This window comes from Callospermophilus lateralis, chromosome 1 (assembly GCF_048772815.1).
Source record: "Callospermophilus lateralis isolate mCalLat2 chromosome 1, mCalLat2.hap1, whole genome shotgun sequence".
NCBI classification, from domain to species: Eukaryota; Metazoa; Chordata; class Mammalia; order Rodentia; family Sciuridae; genus Callospermophilus; species Callospermophilus lateralis.
In genome coordinates this window covers 176,296,437-176,317,256 of record NC_135305.1, presented here as the reverse complement: position 1 = coordinate 176,317,256, position 20,820 = coordinate 176,296,437, and the positions used below count along the sequence as shown (strand labels likewise).

The following is a 20,820-nucleotide window of genomic DNA, read 5'->3' as shown; positions in this document are numbered from 1 at the left end:
TGGGAATAAAAGCTATCCCTTAGTGAGGTAGCCAAAGAAGAGAGGTCACTTAATTGCTCAGCTGCTCTGCTCTGGTGGGTAGTTAAGGGAGGACATAGCCTCTCCTGAGAAAGAAGGCGGCAGCTATGGGGCAAGGCCATTAGGTAAATAACCTTGTTGTTCTTCAGTACATATTAGAAACCTTAGCTCAATCTTTAAAGAGAAATCTCTAAGCAGAGGTTTGTTTGTTTTTTTAAATATTAGATTCCGGATGTTGAATTCAGATTTGGGATTTAACAATAGTTTAGACACTTTTCTCCAAACATCAGGTTCTTTTAATTTTTTAAAAAAATTTTGTCATGCACTGTTGGGGATTGAACCCAGGAGTTCTATACAACTGAGCTACATTCCCAATCCTTTTTATTTTGTGAGACAGGTCTCGATAAATTGCCAAGGCTGGCCTTGAAATTGGGATCCTTCTGCCTCAGCCTCCCAAGTAACTAGGATTACAAGTGTGTGCCACCATACCCAGATCCCATGAAATATTTTTAATCTTTAGTTTCCATTGGACTAAGTCCATTACCTTGAAAATCTAGTAGAAAAGAGATTTTTGAAGAAAACACCCATGTAAATGTGTTTTGGAACTTCTGTAAAACACTGCAGGGTTTCTACTACAGTGGCTCTCAATCATTAGCATGTGTGTGTACACATTAGAATCACTTAGGAAGCTTAAAAACATACAAATTATTGTGTAGGCCCTTAACTCCCACCTGTCCTAAACCATATATTTTTAAAATTTCCTTACAGCTGTATATTATACCTTGATAAAACTTTTTTTAGAAAATAAATATGTTTTTGAACCCTAGGTATACAATGATGCCCATATCCTGGAGAAGTTACTCAAGGATAAAAGGAAAGAGCTGGGGCCGCTGCCTGATGATGATGACATCACATCTCCCAAACTCAAACTGAGTAAGGCATCCTCACTCTTTGTTATTTAGTGTAGCCTTTCAACAGGAAATTGCTGGTTTTCTGAAATAATATTTAATTAAATGGTGAATATATTTTAACTCAGTGGCACTCCAGCATGAAGTTTCTTCCCTCTTCTCAAGTAGTCTTATTTTACCATGTTTTAAGTAAGGATTAATATTTTTTTCTGTTTCTAATACCTGGAAGAATATGGTGGCAGGTTTTTTGTTTGTTTGTGATTCCTAGAATTAGCAATGAATTCCAGCAGTTCCTACTGGACAGAAATTGAAATTAGAGATGTACTACTCAGCTCTCAGTTAACTGCACTCTATGCCTGATGGTTTTATTTGAAAGTTGTAAGGGAAAAGAAGAGACAGCAAAAGTAATTAATGCCATTAAAAAAATTTTTGCCTTACTTAAAAATAAATAAATAAATACCAAACAAATAATAGTGATATTATCAGATATTCTTTAGAGCAATGTTTACTGAAAAAGAAGAAAGCAAGAATCTGTTTTGTTTTGTTTTTTTTTTAATGTGAAATGACTACAAACTGAATTTCATAGTTGCTTTGGGAATTATTTATTGCTAAGTGATGGTTCTTTTTAAAATTTTTTTATTTTTGGTACTGGGGATTTAACCCATGGGCAATTTATCATGAATCTACATCTCCAGCCCTTTTTATTTTTTGAGACAGGGTCTCACTAAGTTGCTGAGGCTGGCAATCCTCCTGTCTCTGCCTCCCAGGCCTCTGGAATTATAGGCGTGCACCACCAAGCTGGGCAGTGATTCCTTTTGTTAAGGCATTCATCTTTTTTTGGAATTGTAAAAGCATACAGAAAATGTGCAGAAATTTAAAACTTATTTTACTTCGTAGAACCAAAATATCTTTTAAAACTAGAATTTGGCTGAGAATGTAGCTCAGTGGTAGTACATTTGCCTGATCTGTGTAGGACCCTGGGTTTGATACCCAGAACCACAAAAATAAAAACAAAAAAACTAGAATCGATTTCATAAATTGAGTTGGAAGGCTGATTAATGATCTTTTTTTTATATATATATTTTTTAGTTATCAACAGACCTTTTGTTTTATTTATTTATATTCGGTACTGAGAATCGAACCCAGGGCCTCACACGTGCTAGGCAAGTGCTCTACTACTGAGCCACAACCCCAGCCCCTGATTAATAATAGTTTAATATGTCTAAATATAAACAAAGATGTATGCATATCAAAGGGAAAGGGAATTTTAATGTAGAGTGTTAATTCTTTTTCCGTTGTGAAAATTTTAAACATACACAAATGTAAAGACTAGTACAATGAACCCTCGTATATATACCTGTTACTCATCATTTAACAAGATTGTACCACACTTATTTCCCCAATCCCTTATGTCTTTTTTTCCTGAATTATTTTCAAGCAAATCAAACCATGTGTTGTTTTTACTTCTGTATACTTCAGCATATCTCTAAAATATGCAGACAGTTTTCTTAATCATGAAGACTTTATCACACCGAACACAATTAGCAATAGTTTCTTGGTTTCACTTAATACTTCACAAATTTTTAAGTTTTACTGATTGTCTCAATGTATTTTTACAGTTGGTTTCCTCAAATCATCATCTAATTTAGATTTGATCATTCAGGGGTTTTTGTTTTGTTTTGCAATGCTGGGATTTGAAACCAGGGCCTCACACATGCTAGGCAAGTGCTCTACCACCAAGATTCTGCCTAAGCCCCCTATGTTTGATTGCTGTGCCCTTAACCTCATAGTTTAGAACAGTCTCCTCTTTTCTTTTCTCATGCCATTGATGCACTGAAGAAACCAGGTCGCCTTGTACAGTGTCCCACATCATTTTGTTTCTGTGATATCATTTAACATTTTCCCCCCCTCTGTTTGTTATAAACAAAGGTTAACTTTAAAGCCCTGATTCTATTTAGTTACAGCTTGACAAGAACACTTTATAAAAGGCTTTCCACATTTACTTTTGCATCTTGTGTGTTTGAAGTAGAAACCAAATAAGGCCCACATTGCATTTGACTAATATTTCTTTTTATCTATAAACTTTCACCTTTCCTTTTTATCTGTCAAAGAAATGGGATTTGTATTATAGTTTCCCACAGTCTGTATTTTGTTAGTTGCATCACTTTCTGTTTTCTATACTTTAGTCATTAGAGCTTGAACATATTCAGGCTCTCCTGTCCTCTCCCTTTGATACAAAAACCAACTTCATAGGTGATATGTGTCAGGTGGCACATGATATCTGGTTGAGTCTTTCTATTAACAAATCTTGATGCTTGCTTCTTTAACTCATTAAAGAGGTATAAAATATTGACAGTTTTAACTTTCTTTTCTGTTTTTGTGGTACTAGGGATTAAAACCAGGAGCACTGTACTACTGAACTACATCCCTATTTCTTCCTGAGTCAGGGTCGCTCTGAGTTGCAGAGACTGGCCTGGAATTGTGATCCTCTTGCCTCAGCATCCTGAGTCACTGGGATTACAGATGTACACCACCATACTCAGCTTAATTTTATCCTTCCTTGCTCATTTAATAGGTGGACTACTTTTGCATAGAGAAACTTGCTTTATCCAATATTTGGCTACCCATTGGAACAGATTTTTGTTTGTTTTTGAAATGGTAAAAACTTGATTTTTTTTTAACAAGTTTTCAAAATAATACATTAGTTTAAAAACATCCTCCAATATTTACCAGTTTTTTGTTTGTGTGTATCATTAAGAATTGCTAGGTTAAAACATAATGTTGAGTTTTAACCCATTGTAATTGCCCTTATTTATGCTTAGCTTCTTTCAGGGTGGTGCCTATGTTCTTTTAACATGACCATGGTTAGAAGTTATTGATAAATTCTTTACTTCTGTGATTTGAAGATGTTCCAGACTGAGAATCAGCCATTTTTCAAATTCTAATCTTTTCTGTGTTTCTACTTAAAGGTCAGGGCTATTTTGACATTAGCATTTTAAAACTATAGTTTGAGATTAGTGCTACTAAGTTGGTTATTGTTTGTAGGATTTTCAGTGTTTGGATATTTAAAGATAAAATATATTATAAACTCAATTGATACTTTCAGTTGAGATTAAGGCTATAAAGTTTTTATCAATGTGTCCCCTATTTTAACATCTATCTCTTTTTCCTGTGATGAAAATCTCAGTTCTCAGAGATTCTAGAGGTGATGAAGTCACAATTAGATTAAATAGCTACTTATTTGCCTCATTCCACCTTACCCAGTTACCTCAACACAACAGTTTTATTTTCTCATCAAAAATATGATTATTGGACTGGGGTTATGGCTCAGCAGTAGAGCGCTTGCCTAGCATGTGTGAGGCCCTGGGTTCGATCCTCAGCACCACATATAAATAAATAAAATAAGGTATTATTATGTCCACCTACAACCAAAATATATACATATATATAAAACATTATTTTAAAAATATGATTACTGAATATAGATAAGATTTTCTTCAAGGTTTTTTGTTGTTGTTTTATAAGTAATTTGGAATAGTTTCTTTCTTAGGGTTATACTAACAACTCCATACAAATATGCATTTATTTTTATTTTATGTATTTATATTATCTCTCTTCAGGTAGAAAGAGTGGTGTTTCTCCTAAAAAATCAAAATACATGACTCCAATGCAGCAGAAACTAAATGAAGTCTATGAAGCTGTAAAGAACTATACTGATAAAAGAGGTCGCCGCCTCAGTGCCATATTTCTGAGGCTTCCTTCCAGATCTGAGTTGCCTGACTACTATCTGACCATTAAAAAGCCCATGGACATGGAAAAAATTCGAAGTCATATGATGGCCAACAAGTACCAAGATATAGACTCTATGGTTGAGGACTTCGTCATGATGTTTAATAATGCCTGTACATACAATGAGCCTGAGTCTTTGATCTACAAAGATGCCCTTGTCCTACATAAAGTCCTGCTTGAAACTCGGAGAGACCTGGAGGGAGATGAGGACTCTCATGTCCCAAATGTGACCTTGCTGATTCAAGAGCTTATCCATAATCTTTTTGTGTCAGTCATGAGTCATCAGGATGATGAGGGACGATGCTACAGTGATTCCTTAGCAGAAATTCCTGGTGTGGATCCCACTTTTCCTAACAAACCTCCCCTTACTTTTGACATTATTAGGAAGAATGTTGAAAATAATCGCTACCGGCGGCTTGATTTATTTCAAGAGCATATGTTTGAAGTATTGGAAAGGGCAAGAAGGATGAATCGGTATGTTTTCAAAGCCATTTCTTTTGAAGATGTGTGGTATTTAATGCAAGACAGATAAAGGAATACTGTACTATTTCAGCTTAGGTACATGGTTATAGTTAATAGCATGCTATTCTGAATTCTAAGTAAGCCAAAACTTCAAAAGAGTAAGTATATTCTTTGAGGAGGAGAGGATACCCTACTGAGTTATCTAGATTAGAGTCAATGAGAGGATGGAAGACAGAATTGAAGATCTTGTGAAAAGCATATGGCCTTTCACAGAACACATTTCTTAAAGATCAAGTGCTTAGGCGTTGAAATAAGAATTAGAAATAGTAATAGGATTTTTCTTTTAAAGGTTTGTCTTCAAACAAAGAATTAAACAGCACCAAATTATTGTTTTGAGGTTAAACATATATAAATTTGGTTACCATTTAAGTACCCCCCAAAATGGCTTTTTTTAAAAACTAATCTTGAAGATTTCTTAGAGAGCCTGCTATAGACATTAAATGCTCGTAAGAAAAACAGTCAATTTTAAATTTCATTCCAATTTTAGTCTGTGTTTTTTCTGTGCCAGCAGCTGTTCAATTCAATCAGTAATTACAGTGTATCTTCCCTGTAGTCTTTAAAGCACTTGGGAGAATATAAAATGTTAAAGATATAAACTCTGTCTTCTTGGAGTTTACAGACCTTTAGCTAGAGCTTTTAGCAGTCGTGTCTTTACAACTGGGAAATTTGTGAAGCCAGCATTTGCTCTGAACTTCAAAAAAAAAAGTAATGTTCACTTTTCCTGTTGAGCACCTACTCTTTGGGAAACACCATATTAAGCATTCCCTGTGGATAATCTCTAACTCTAATAGTAGTCTTTCTAGGTAAGGGATCATCTTCCTAGTTCACATGTGAAGATTTAGAGACATGGGCAGAAAAATTGCCCAGAGTTGTACACTAGTAGGTAGTGTGGCTTATCTTGTTTCTCACTACAGAGGGCTGCTAGTGATAGTTACCAGTCATGAATAGTCAGTGGAGTGAGCCATGGATGATAAGCCTTGAGCTCTGTGTTCTAAAACCTTGAAGTCTGATGGATGAGACACGACTTTTGCTTAAGGAAAAAATATCTAGATGTGAGACAGCATATAACAACTGATTTAGAAAAGAAGATGGGATAAGGAACTGTGGGCTAAAGTTCTCCAAAGAAGGAATAAGGCATCTGGGAGTGTAAAGATGGCTGGAATTCAAATGAAAAGAGAAGTGGATTTTCAGATACAGTGAGTGGTTTGAACAAAGGTAAAGAAGGGTTAGGAAATGAATATGTTACATTTGAGAGACAGGAGTTAGGACTAGATTGGAGGGGCCCTTGAGTGATGTGTTTAGGAGTGGTCCTCATTCTTTTGACAATAGGGATAGACATTTAAAATCATATTTAAAATCTGAAGTAGTTATTAACTCAACAAATTTTTGTTGAGTAACTACCAGTTAATAAACATGTTCAAATGTTTTGGGTATATTAGTGGACCAAACAGATAAACCCTGCTTTCATGCAATATAGACTTCCATTTCTGCTCTCAGTTTTATTTTAAGGAGTCATTAAGTCTAAAACCACTCTGCTCCATCCCTTTTTCCCTAAACTCATTTATATCATGGGAGTAGTTCTGTGAGTCTTCTAAAGAGCATTTTTCTCCTAAATTATTAGGAATTCTGTTTAAATTGTATAGATAACATGTTTGTTTAAAGAATTAAGTGGACTTCTATCTCTAGGAATTGAGCTCTTTTCTTTCTCTAGTTGTTGACATGATTGGCTTTTGTTTTTAAGGACTAGAAGATAGATCCCAAGGTGCATCACCTACTTCCTGCCCCCTTGAGGATTGAATCCAGGGGCACTTACCCTCTGAGCTGCACCCCCAGCCCTTTTTATTTTTTATTCTGAGATAGAGTTTTGACAAGTTGCCCAGCCTGGCCTCAAACTTGCCCATCCCCCTGCCTCAGCCTTCTGAGTAACTGGGATCAAAGGCATGCAGCACCACACCTGGTTCTTATTTATATGAGATGGTAATACAGTTTCTGTCATACCCAAAGCTTGTGGAAAAACCTAAGGGATGCCATTTTTATATTTGTGAATGAAGATAATATTGTGACTGCTTATAGTACTTAATAAAAATTAAAAATAACCTAATGAGAATTGAGAGTCAGGTGCCATGGCACACCTGGAATACCAGCTACTGGCGCAGGGCTGAGGAGGCAGGATGGCTAGTTTGAGCCCCACCTAGGCAACACAGTGAGACTTGGTTGCAAAAAAAGAAAAAGATTGGTGGAAATGTGTCAGCTAGTAACAAAAATGGGCATCCCAGATAATGTAGGCATTCATTAATTCAATGAATTCTATTTGTAGTAGAATCTGAATGGTGTGACAGAACAGAAAAGTTCACTCAGGTGACATGACAGTGGTTTGTCTATTAGCGCATTCAGTAATACCATAGTGCTGTCTCATGCTAGTTGACCCTGGCTTTTCTAATCTGCTGGCAGTATTCCTGGATTAAGTGCTCTGAGTTCCTTACAGGTATAAGAAGAACCCAGGGAAACATCACAAGCCTCTTACACACTTAATTATTTCATTTTGCTGAATATCTGCCTTATGTTAAAAGATTATTTATCGATTGAGAACAATTAGAGTTCTTTTTCCATCTTGAGTTTTTTGTTCTTGCACATTTACTGAACACTTGGCCTCTTATAATTTTACGCTTAAAATCGTAAACTATTATAAAGTGAGTTTAATTTCAGAAAAACAAGCTTCACATATATATCTAGTCAAAAAAACAGGTGTAATGTCAAAATAGCATGTTAGGGTTTTCTTCCTTTGGTAAGTTTTGTTTTTATTTCTTTTCTACAGGTATTAGCATTTCTATATCATCATCTAAAAACCTATCCAGAAATATACTTTCCCAGCTTGACTATGTTTTTAATTGTTTACTACTCCCTTTGCTGTTGGGGTCAGGCATCAGGAAACCTCAGTGGAGTCTCATAGTCTAGTGGCATATATCAGCGGATGGGTGACTGTGTTTACTTCACCTCTCATACACCCCCAACCAGAATATCTCTGTGACTGCTGATGAGACATTCGTCTGTGATTAGTTTGGTGAATAATTTTTTAGTCCTTGATGTTCTTAGTAGGCACAGTAACTGCCTTCCTCAGAGCCCAGTGAATTAGAGATAATAATATAATTTCTTCTAGTCTAAATTCTAAAATTTGTTTTGCCCGTTCCCTTTACTTTATAAATGAGGAAAGACGCTTAGAAAAATTCTGCATATGACATAGATTTTTTTTTTCATCTTTCACTATGTTGCCTTTCCTGAATCCCCAGAATTACTGTTTCTGAGAAACTAAAATTACACTAACTCTCAGGCCTATAACTGTTAAAGAATGCCCTCATGACTTTTCAGTTTAGGTTCACTTATATACCAAACCCTACTAGCCTAGGCAGCCAAGATGTAGGACCAAAAAGAAGTAGACACATAACCTAAATCTTTTGTTAATACTTTATATAATACGTTGATTCGAAAATAAGGGAATGAAAAAGCTAATCCAGAGATTAAATATGTATTTCAGAGATTAAATATAAGTGTTAGACTTGGTCTGGAGCCTTGGTATAATCCTTGCAGCTATCTTCTTCTACAACTGATTGATGCATATGCCATGTATCTTCAAGGAAAAATGCTGAGGCCTTTCCTTTTACGTAAGCTGAACAGGAAACAGGTGGGCATGAGGCTTCCCGTAAAGTGACACCTTAGATTCTGTTCTAACAAACCTCAAGAATATACCATTATAATAGTGAACAAAGTAAGGAAGCATTTAGCAGACTGTCACATTCAATTGAGGTGTTTGAAAGAAACAGTTTATATGTTAATGGATGCTCTTGATGCCGTTATAGGACAGATTCCGAAATATATGAGGATGCAGTAGAACTTCAGCAGTTTTTTATTAGAATTCGTGATGAACTCTGCAAAAATGGAGAGATCCTTCTTTCTCCAGCACTCAGCTATACCACAAAGCATTTGCATAATGATGTGGAGAAAGAAAAAAAGGAAAAATTACCCAAAGAAATAGAGGAAGATAAACTAAAACGAGAAGAAGAAAAAAGAGGTTGGTTTCTTTTCATTATATTAAATATGAAGAAATAGTATACTCTATTTTAGCTGTCCTCATAATTAGCTGTTGAGAAGAGTCCTGTCTGTGTGAATTAGTATTGACTATTTCACATTAAGCATGATGAGATGTAAATGTTTTTATCAGTTTGGTTATTCAGATTAATCAGATTGAAAGTTACCTGTGTATCCAGGAACAGTTGGTTCACAAGTGTGAGAGCCTAATGTCTCTTCATACTACTGGAAGATGAAACCCAAGGGGTATGGCTGGAACTCAAATGCATTCTCAACATCATTCAGTAGTGTGACTTTCCTGGTAAGTCCTTTGGGCCAGACAGCTAGACGGTATTTTTGTTGAAATTATAATTCATAATTATAATTATATCAACCTAAAATGTTACTTTGAGTTGGTTGCCAGAATTTACAAATATTTTGATAATGAGGAGTTTTTAATAATAATTTTTTTTCTGGTACTGAGAATTGAACCACCCAGGGACACCCCACCTATACCCCCATCCCTTTTTATTTTGAGACAGGATCTCATTAAGTTGCCAGAGCTGGCATCAAACTTGTAATTCTCCTGCCTCAGCCGCTTGATTAGAAATTTCGTCATTTTTAATATTTCCATTCATATAGATATTTAGATTTTCTAAACGTTTAGTTAGCTATCAGCATTACTTCTCCTCCTTAGATTTTCCCCCACCCCTTAGGCAGGAAAACAAAACGAATTGATTTGAAGCAAACTCTAGTAAGCAATGGCATATCCAGAAAAGAAGAGAACCTGATTGGTGAGAATAGTAATTTTGCTAGATTAGGGCAGTTTTGCTTCCAGAAGGATATACTCATTCAGGATGATAAAATGAGGGTAGAGGTAGAATCTTTATCTTTGCCAGCTAAAAATGGATGATACAGAAATGAAAGGAGTCTTTGCAGCTTTGCTGCCTGAGGTTATGATCCATATTAAGGAATGTCCTAGAAGTTTGAAACCCACAGAAGAGCTGAGATAAGCTGTCACACATTTGTGACTAACTAGAAAACTATGTATGTGTGAGGGAGATGCAAGAACTTGGTTAAGAGCAAAATCTATGGGATGCTTGAAAATCACTGCAACTTTAGATGCATACCCCCACCCCTGCCCCATAATCAGCAAAGGGTAAAACCTTATGGGTTTGAAGTATTTAAGCACAGCCTTCAAATCATTAGCTGACCCCTAACTATCGAGACATAACAGCAACCCCTAGTGTTAAGTCCCTCGGTAGACCTAAATAGTAATCTCAGAGGAAAGAAGAGAAAAAAGGGGGAAGAAGAAATATTTGAAGACATAATGATGTTTTTTGATGAAGAACATCACAAGTTCACAAGCTCCAAAGACCCCAAGTAAAATAAACACAAAAAGAACGACATTTAGAACATCATAGTCAGACTGCTGGGAGAAAATCTTGAAAGCAACAAAATGACTCATCACATACAAGAAAAGAATGATCTGATTAATGGCTGCCTTCTCATATAAAATAATGGAGGCCAGAAAGCAATGGTATGATATTCAAAAAATACAGAGAAGAAAGATAAAACTAAATCAAGATTTGTATATTTTTTGAAAATGAAGTTGCAATAAAGATGTTCCCAGATAAATAAAAACTAAGAGACTTTGCTGCTGGCAGACCTATACTATGAGACACAATTAAAGAGCTTCAATCCCAGAAAAGTGATACAGGATGATAACTCAAAACCATAAGAAGAACTGAAGAGCAATGGAAATGGAAAATATGAGGATAAATGTAAAAGACTCTGTGTATATTTTTTTTAATTTCTGTCTAAAACATTGGATTGTCTAAAGCAGTAATTACAACACTATAAGATTATTATTATAACATTTATAGAAGTCATATGTATGACAGGAAGCACAAAGGAAGGGGGCTGGGGATATAGATCAGTGGTAGAACACTTACTTTGTATGTGGAATGTCCTGGCTTCCCTCCCCAGCCTCACCCAAAAATAAATAAAAAGCACAAAGGAAGAGAAATGTAACTATTTAGAGCAAAGTTGTAACATTTAATGAAATTAAGTCATAAACTGCACACACTGGTGCAAGACTGCAATTCCAGCAACTCTAGAGGCTGAGGCAGGAGGATCGAAAGTTCAAAACTAGCCTCAGCAACTTAGTGAGGCCCTATCTCAAAGTAAAAAAAAGAAAAGGTCTGGGGATGTGACTCAGTGATTAAGTGCCCCTGGGTTCAATCTCGGGTGCCAAAAGAAAAAAAAAAAAGTTAAGCCATATAATTTGAAAATTCAGTGTTTATAAAATTAAGGAGATGGTGCTACATTTAGGCATATGGAAATGCCTCAATATCCATGAAACCAACTGTAGGAATTAAAATGAATAGCAAAAAAAATCTTAACAGTTATAAAACAAGGTAATAAAAGGAGGAAAAGAAGAACAAAAAGACATAAGATTGATAACAAAGCAAAATGACAAACATAGTAGCAGCAGTAATTCCATTAAATGTAAATAAACTAAGCTTTCCAATCAAACGGAATTTAAAATGTAAGATTCAACTATATACTTTTTGCAAGAGATTCCCTTATATTCAGAAACACAAATAAGTTGAAAAGGAGAGAAAAATGCAGACTGTAACCATAGTTGGAATAGCTGTTAGCGGAAAAAGTAGATTTTAAGAAAAGAAATAATACTAAAGACAAAGAAGGATATTTAATACATATAAAAGAGTCAACGTATATGTCAAGCATAGTGTTTCCCTCCTGTAATTCCAGCTACTCATGAGGCTGAGATAGAAGGATTGCCAGGTTGGAGGCCAGACTCAGCAACTTAGCCTGTCTCAGAAATAAAAAGGGCTGGGGCCATAGCTCAGTGGTAGAGTGTCCCTGTCTTCAATCCCCAGTACCACCAAAAAAGGGAGGGATGGGGCTTAACATATTAGGAACAGAATATTCTTAAATGTATACACACCTAACAATGGAGCTCCAAAATACATGAAGAAAAAAGTATCAGAATTGAAAGAAGAAACAGAATTTAACAAGAATATAGTGATTGATAGAACTACTAGGTCAAAAATCAGTAAACATATGGAAGACTTGAATAGCAGTGTGAACCACCTTGACCTGATTTATCAAACACTCACTACACCAAGTTACTATAGAATACATCTTCTTTTCAATTACATGTGGAATATTATCTAGAATAGGCCATATACTAGGTCATAAAACAAGTTTTAAAACCAAAAGATTGAAATCATACCAAGTTTGTTCTCCAAATGCATTGGAATTAGATTGTAATTTAGCAACAGAAAGAAATGGGGAGGCGGTGCTTAGAAATTGTAAATAACCCATGATTAAAGAAGACATTACAGGTGCAGTCAGAACAATCTTGAAATGAAAACAATGTTTTAAATTTTACGGAATAAAGCTAACACTTTTCTTAGAAGGAACTTTATAGCTTTAAATACTTATATTAGAAAGGAAGAAAGATATAAAATTATTAAAAGAGACACAAGCATACCACAATATAGGTAGGAGGAGAAGAAATAATAAAAAAAAAAACAGCAGAAAGCCATAAAGAGAAAACAGGAAATGCCAGTGCTATGCTGGGAAGATATTTGGACAACCTGAGTTATTTCTACCTGCCAAGTTTTGAATACTTGGAATTGTTTTTTGTGTTTTTAAGTTTAGCTGACTCTTTTCCCAGCAATATAAAATCAGAAGCAGCTTCTTCTGGAGTTACTCTAAGACATTTCTCAAAGTGTGGCCACTTTACCTTTTTTCTTGTACTAACTCAAAGACTATATTTCCCAGCAGTGTGATTGGGTGGTAGAAGTAGGTAAGAAACAGTATGCAGAGTCAATAGTAGGAAGAACTGACTAGGAAAGGCTATAAAAGCAGTATACTCTGAGAGCTATTTTAACAACTTATTTCTTGCCATAAAAGAACTACAGTCTGCTTCAGATTATCTGTGGTTACTTTATGAACATTAGAAGATGCAGCACACCAGAAAGTTGAATAATGGTCATGTATATCAGCCCTCTTTGTCTTTAAGCCATGAGAGGAGGATTGTTAGCAACAACCAGATAAAAAACGAGGGAATCTAGAAGATTTTACCCTGTTTTATGTTAACTCCCAGAATGTCTCATTACAAGGGTAATTAAGCAAAGAAAAAGAAACAGAACTTATGGTTAAGTACGGCAGATTATTCACAAATGCCTACTGCTCTTCCTTCTTAACACACCTCTAAAAGGATGGAAAAGGAACTTTTAAAAAGCATAAAAAAGACAAACACACAAGTATTTCCATCCCTTAAAAAAAGAAATTAATGGACAAGGAGATGGTGGTAATTAAAATTTGGAGGCTGGAAAATTGATGTGTAAGTTGCCAATACTGGTTTCAGTGTCTGTAGTAGATAAGTCCTTCAAACAGGCCAGTTCCTGTCTCAGAATTGCACAGGGAGTAGAACACCAGGTACTTCTAAAGTGGAAATACATGTGGGTCTGAAAACAGGAGGACTGGTTGAAAGTCTAAAAGCAGTTGAGCCTTCAGTTCCCCACCTCAACCCTTCCCAAGACTTCAGATTCCAGACAAATCTGAGGGTAAGGGTGAAGAGTAAAAGGAGTAAAAGGATTTATACTAAATAGGGAACCCCTTTGGCCCTTCTAGCTGTTTAGCTCTTAGCATGCTGTCCATCTCTCTTTTTTTTTTTTTTTTTTTTTTTTTGTGTGTGTGTGTGTGTGTAGTACTGGAAATTGAACCCAGGGACTCTCTACCACTGCATTACATCCTTAGCTCTTTTTGAGTCAAGGTCTAGAGAGATGCCCAGGCTAGAATGGAACTTGCTCTCCTGCTGCTCCATTTTCCCAAGTAACTACCTGAGATTACAGGCTTGTGCTACCATACCCAGCAATTTAAAAAAAAAAAAAAAAAGTTTTCAATTTTTCTATTAACAGACCATCCAAGGCAATTTAGACTTTTGTCATCATGCTTCCCCGAAAAAGAGAATTTTTTGTTGTTGTTTTGTTTTTTGGGTTTTGTTTGTTTGGGATTGAACCCAGGGCTATTCTCTACTGAGCTAGCTCCCCAGCATTTCCAGTGAGCTACATCTCCCTTTTTAATTTTTTACTGTTTTAATTTTGATACAGTCTCACTAACTTGCTGAGGCTGGCCTCAAACTTGTGAGCCACCATGCATACTTCTGAGAAATTTTCCAGTCTGTTTGCTGCACAATTTCAAAACCACTAACATATTTTTAGGTACTTGTTACTAATAGTGCCCTTCTAAGAGGTACCAAAACCTCATCTAAATATCTTCAGCTCAGAAGTCCCAAATGAGGCTGTAGATATAAAACATCATGGTACACAGTTCCTTTCTATCTGTAGACCTATACAACTCTGGGAGGGAGCCAGTTTCTTTGCTCTTGAAGGCAGTGAGACATGTATAGATATTTCTGTTCAAAAACAGGGAGATGGAAAAAAGTATTACTGATTTCAAGGAATTTTTAAATGTACCTAAACAAATCCCAGTGGGTTTCTAGGACTGAGAACATCCTCTGGCTTAGTACTCAGCCCTTGAAATCCTCCTTTTTCATGAAAGATGCTTGCAACTTGTTAGTTTTATCAGCCTGTTTCCTGTATCTAGAATTTGGGGGTTGTTCAGACTCTTTGTACTCTGTGCCCCTGTCTGTCCATGATATTGTTTTTGCTGGTGTAAAATTCTCAAGAACCTTTTGGTCTACTTTGTATGTCAAGGGATTTGCTTATTCTGGTAAATAACGTTTCATCAAAATTGGCAAAACTGGGGCTGGGGATGTGGCTCAAGCGGTAGGGTAGCGCGCTCATCTAGCATGCACAGGGCACTGGGTTGATCCTCAGCACCACATAAAATAAAATAAAGATGTTGTGTCCACCGAAAACTGTAAAATAAATATTTAAAAATTCTCTCTCTCTCTCTCTCTCTCTTCTCTCTCTTCTCTCTCTTCTCTCTCTTCTCTCTCTTCTCTCTCTCTTTAAAAAAAATGGCAAAACTATTTTTTTTTTTATTGTAATGCCAGTATTAGAGAATGGAGACAGGGGCCCCTTGTAGTCAATCAGTAAGGAATTTAAATTGAAGTACACTTTTTGGAGATTAATTTGGAATGTGCATTAAAAATCATTTTAAATGCTTATTCCCAGTTCTTTTTTATTTATGTAAAATTATCCTAAGGAAGTTATCAAATAGGTGGGTGAAGCATTATCCTCACCACCAACAACAACAAAAAAAACTCTGTGGTATTTGCAAATGATAGCTTATATTGGAACTATGAAAAGGTTTTATTTAACAAAAATAAAAGTCTTTATTGAAGAAAAGCATTTTATTTCAGAAAATATTAATGATATATTATGTATATGTATGTCCATACACACACACACACACACACACACACACATATATATGGTTTACAGAATACATATATTCCATATTTTCTCAATTCTAAAACTCCATTAATTGTGACATAACCATGTAATAACTGTTAGGAAAAATTTTTTCAGGAACATACTTTTTTAGGAACATTAGGATAGAGTAGAAGTACATCAGATGTTTTCTCTAGGATTACATGATCTATAAGTGACTTATTTTCTTCCTTATACCTTTCTGAATTACTGAAAATGACTATGGCATATATTACTAAGGTGATTATTTTTAATGTATAGAATCTCATGGGTTTATTGAAATTAATGGCAGTTGATTATAATTCAAAAATGCAATTTTGAGGTTGGGTGTGGTGGTGCACACATGTAGTCCTAGATACTTGGAAGGCAGGAGGATCATTGGAGCCCATGAATTTAAGACCAGCTTGAGACCAGTTAAAAAAAAAAAAAAAAAAGCTTGAGCAACATTGCAGGTCCCCTACACACACCCCACCCCCAATAAGGCAATATTGAAAATGTAAAGATCATACTGTTTTTTCTGACTATTCCCTTTGAATGTGACAAACAGAATTAAATGTATTATTGTATGTTGTTTGAATCCTGCATCTGATTGCAGCATTCTTTAGTAAGTACCTTTTTTTTTTTTTTTTTAAACACAAGAAGCTGAAAAGAGTGACGATTCGTCAGGTGCTACTGGCCTGTCAGGCTTACATCGCACATACAGCCAGGACTGCAGCTTTAAGAACAGCATGTATCATGTTGGAGATTATGTCTATGTGGAACCTGCAGAAGCCAACCTACAACCACATATTGTCTGTATTGAGAGACTGTGGGAAGATTCAGCTGGTAAGTTTATTTTAAATCAAAGGTACATTGGGAAAATGTGGCTCTTTTATTTCTTCTTGCTCCTCAAGAAAGAAACTTTAATTCAGATATTTTATGCCTTCCAATTATAGTTTTTCTCTTGTCTCAATAAATGTAATCATATTAGTGAATGTGAATACATACCCTCCTTATAAACCCAGAGTATAACACTGTTGGGCAGCATCAGTGTCATAATTGAATGAGAAAAATAAGTTTTTTAAAATTTGGTTGAAATTTATTCATTCAACTGATAACCTATTAAAAACACATTTTGAACCAAACTCTATGTAGGATGGCAGAGATTCAGAATAGAGAGGTTTGGGCTGGAGATAAGAAAAATAAATTATTATAGAAAGACACTGTGCTTTGGCTTAGAATTTGTCATTGATAAAACTTTCTAGAAAAATGGCCTTTGAGACATGGAGAATGAAGAGAAGTTAATTAAACCAGCCAAGTGCAACTCAAGAGGCTGAGGCAGGAGGATCACAAGTTCAAAGCCAGTCTCAACAAACTAGCAAGGCCCTATGCAATTTAATGAGCCCCTCTCTCAAAATAAAAAGGGCTGGGGATATGGTTCAGTGGTCAAGCACCCTAGATTCAATCCCTGGTACCAAAAAAAGAAGAAAAAAAGTTAATGAAACCAAAAACAGGGGAAAATGTAATCCAGGCAATCTAGTTTTGTCAACTGCCCATCCTGAGATATTTTTTAATTCCTTCAGCTGTATGCTATGTCCTTTGGTATATCTGTATATATCCTTACTAAACTACAGAACTTAAGTGTGTGTTGACCCCAACAGATCTCATTGCCTTTCTTTTTCTACATAATGCATGTCTTTGAATGTAAGCGGAAAAGTAGCTTTTTTTTTTTTTTTTTTAGTCCTCCTTCTACTTCACAATTTTAAAATATAATCCCTTATAAGGTAATATTAAGAAATTAGGAAATTGTCTTCTGAAAAAGCGCAGTGCTATATGTTTAGACCATGGCATAATGACTTGATGGATTATTTCCTCATTTTTAAAAAATATATTTTTTATTTTTATTTATTTTTTAAACAGTTTTTTTTTTTTTTTATAGTTGGAGATGGACATCATGGCTTAATTTTGTTTATTTTTATGTGGTGCTGAGGATTGAATGCAGTACCTCACGTGCTAGACAAGCACTCTGCCACTGAGCTACATCCCTAGCCCTTAAAATATATTTTTAGATTTTTTTTTTTTTAGTTGTAGATGGCGCAATACCTTTTATGTATGTATGTATGTATGTATGTATTTATTTATTTAATGTGATGCTGAGGATTGAACTCAGTGCCCCACACATGCTAGGCAGTCTACCACTTAGCCAGCCCCTGTTTCCTCATTTTGACAAGAATGTGTGGTTTCTGTTAATGATGATTCTCTCTCTGTTTTTGAGGTGAAAAATGGTTGTATGGCTGTTGGTTTTATCGGCCAAATGAAACATTCCATCTGGCTACGCGAAAATTTCTAGAAAAAGAAGTTTTTAAGAGTGACTATTACAATAAAGTTCCTGTTAGTAAAATTCTAGGCAAATGTGTGGTCATGTTTGTCAAGGTAAGAAAATCAATTAGTTCTAAAAATATCAATCATTTGCTCGGGATAAAATTTAAACTGTTTTTAAACTGTATCTATATAGCTCTATGTGGAGATTTGGGGAGAAATTAACCAGAATATGGTTGCAAAAGACCATTTCCTGCCTACACTTGTTAACTGTGTGAAGTTAACTTATTGCCAGGCTAATTTTAAGAGTGATATTTTCTGAAAATAATCATTATACATCATTAGTTTGGTTTTTAGGTAATAAGATGTGCTTTTTGTTTATCTGTCTGGTAGAGGTACATGAATCCTGTCCAAAGCTGTTGACTTCTAACTCTATGAAATATTAATATATTCTCAAAGGGTAATCGATAAGCTAAATGGAATTGTTCACATTATAAGTTAAAGGGTATATGTTTAATTATTTCAGTAGGCAAGGAAATATTCCTAGGTCTCTAGTTATTTACTGTTTGTTGCTAGAACGTCTTCATAGTTTAACCTTTATTTGGTTGATTAGTATTACTTTTTTGTTTTTGTTCAGAAAATTTACCTGACTTGTCTCGTTTTATGTCCCATAGGAATACTTTAAATTATGCCCAGAAAGCTTTCGAGATGAGGATGTTTTTGTCTGTGAATCACGGTATTCTGCTAAAACCAAATCTTTTAAGAAAATTAAATTGTGGACTATGCCCATCAGTTCAGTTAGGTTTGTCCCTCGAGATGTACCTCTGCCTGTGGTTCGAGTTGCCTCTGTATTTGCAAATGCAGATAAAGGGGATGATGAGAAGAATACAGATAACTCAGAGGACAGTCGAGTTGAAGATAATTTTAACTTGGAAAAGGTATGTAGATAACAAACACACAAAAAAGAATTTTATACCTCCAAATATCTGTTCCAGAAGATAAGTGATTAAAGTATTCAAACTCAGAAAATGATTGACAGTATGAAACCTTAGCCGAACAGAGAGGAGGAAACTCAGAGGAAAGAGGGGGGGGCGGGACTTAGTACTTAAAAAAACAAAAGAGTAGAAGGAAAAAATAGAGTTTAAAAAGTAAATCCAGAGACTGGAGATGTAGTCACTGGTAGAGTACTTGTGTAGAATTCTTGAGGCCCTGGATTCATTTCCCAGTACCATAAGACCAATAATCTTTAAATAAATAAAAGTAAATTTAAGAGCTAATTCTTTGACAAGTCCAATGAAATAAACTATCAACTCTCTTAATAAAAAGAGGCCCGAGTATGTTGGTGTACACTTGTAATCCCAACAACTTTGGAGGCTAAGGCAGGAGGATTGCAAGTTTGAGACCAGCCTCAGCAATTTAGTGAGATCCTGCCTAAAAATAAAAAGGGCTGGGGATGTGGTTCAGTGGTAAAGCACCCTGGGTTCAATCCCAAAAAACTTCAAAAAAGATAAAAGAAGATAGGGAGGGTAGTAAGTAAGCTCAGACAGACAAAAGGTGGAAGAAATTTAGTCAGTACATTTTAAATAAATTTGGAAACCAAAATAAAATGAATAATTTTCTAGAATATGAATTGTCAAAGTGGAATCAGGAAGAGATACAGCACAAGTGAACAACATGAAGAAAGTGAAAGTGTCAAAAAGCTAATCCCAAATAGTACTGAGTTTTCCTTTATTTAATTGAGGGGCGTATAATTTAAATGCTATTTGAACTGTTTCAGAGCATGGAGAAAAAGAAAACTCCCCAGTTGTGTTATAAAGCCAAAACAGTCTGGATTCCACAATTTGAAAATAAGAAGCAGAAAATTACTGCTCAGTCTCATTTATGAATACCAAGTCAAAAATTTCTTAGGGGAAATTATTTTTTTAGAAAACTTGACCAAAGAAAGAGGAGTACATTCTAGGAATGCAAGCATTGTTCAAATTATAAAAGTCTTTACATGTCATTATGTTAATAATTCTGTGTAGGTAAGCATGAATTATATCATTTAAGCTTCTGAACAATTCTGTTTGGTGGGCACACTGTCGGTGATCTTTATATTATAGATGGGGAAACTAAGGCACAAGAGGTCAAGTAACTTGCCCACCCTCACAGCAGCTAGTAGGTAACAGATCCAGCAGTTTATTCAAAAACATTATGAGTGTTTATGACACAGGTTCTACTATTCCTTTCCATGTTGGCATAAATAGTAAAACTTTAAAGTCTGTCAGTTGTTAATGTGAAGAAACTAAGTGGCAGCAGAGAGTGTCGGGCTTCTAGCTTTAGCTCTCTTCTTTCTTCTGTATTTTTTTCCTATAGTAGAAGTGTACTCCTTGGGTTGGGTGATAAGAGACCAGATTGGGAGGATTAATGGGCCCTTAAGGGCAGAGTGGCAAAAGGAGGAGTCCTGACAGGGAAGGAAGGCTTCTAACATGGAGTCTCTTCCTTTCCACTCTGGGTGGTGTGGGTTCCTGTGGCTTCTGCACCTTCCACATTCCTGGTCTGTTCTTAACCTACCTTTCCAGGGATGTTTAACTAGCCTCGAGAAGAGAGGGTTGTATCAAGTTTTCCAAAGCCAATCTTACCCTGTCACTCTGGTGCATCTCCTAAAATTTGTCTGTTCTCCTCTTTCCTACTTTGTCTGGGATGAGTTTGCTGGGCACTTCTGTGGTGTGAGAAGGGAATCCTTCTGTTGTCCTGATGAGTGAATCCCCTGGTCAAGGGAGTTCCCAGTTGTCTTGTTTCTTCAA

General features: G+C 35.6%; 1 protein-coding gene across 18 annotated transcripts in view; it reads left to right on the top strand.

The window, feature by feature from the left end:
* Positions 1–20,820, top strand: part of Pbrm1 (polybromo 1) — a 91,245-nt gene that overhangs the window by 43,044 nt on the left and 27,381 nt on the right. For all 18 annotated transcript variants that reach the window (XM_076834024.2, XM_076833864.1, XM_076833815.1 and 15 more), the window contains 6 exons: positions 846–951; positions 4,547–5,189; positions 9,092–9,303; positions 16,376–16,561; positions 17,991–18,148; positions 18,709–18,972. In XM_076834024.2, the coding sequence (XP_076690139.1) occupies positions 846–951; positions 4,547–5,189; positions 9,092–9,303; positions 16,376–16,561; positions 17,991–18,148; positions 18,709–18,972 (1,569 nt within the window). The remainder of the gene's footprint in view (positions 1–845; positions 952–4,546; positions 5,190–9,091; positions 9,304–16,375; positions 16,562–17,990; positions 18,149–18,708; positions 18,973–20,820) is intronic.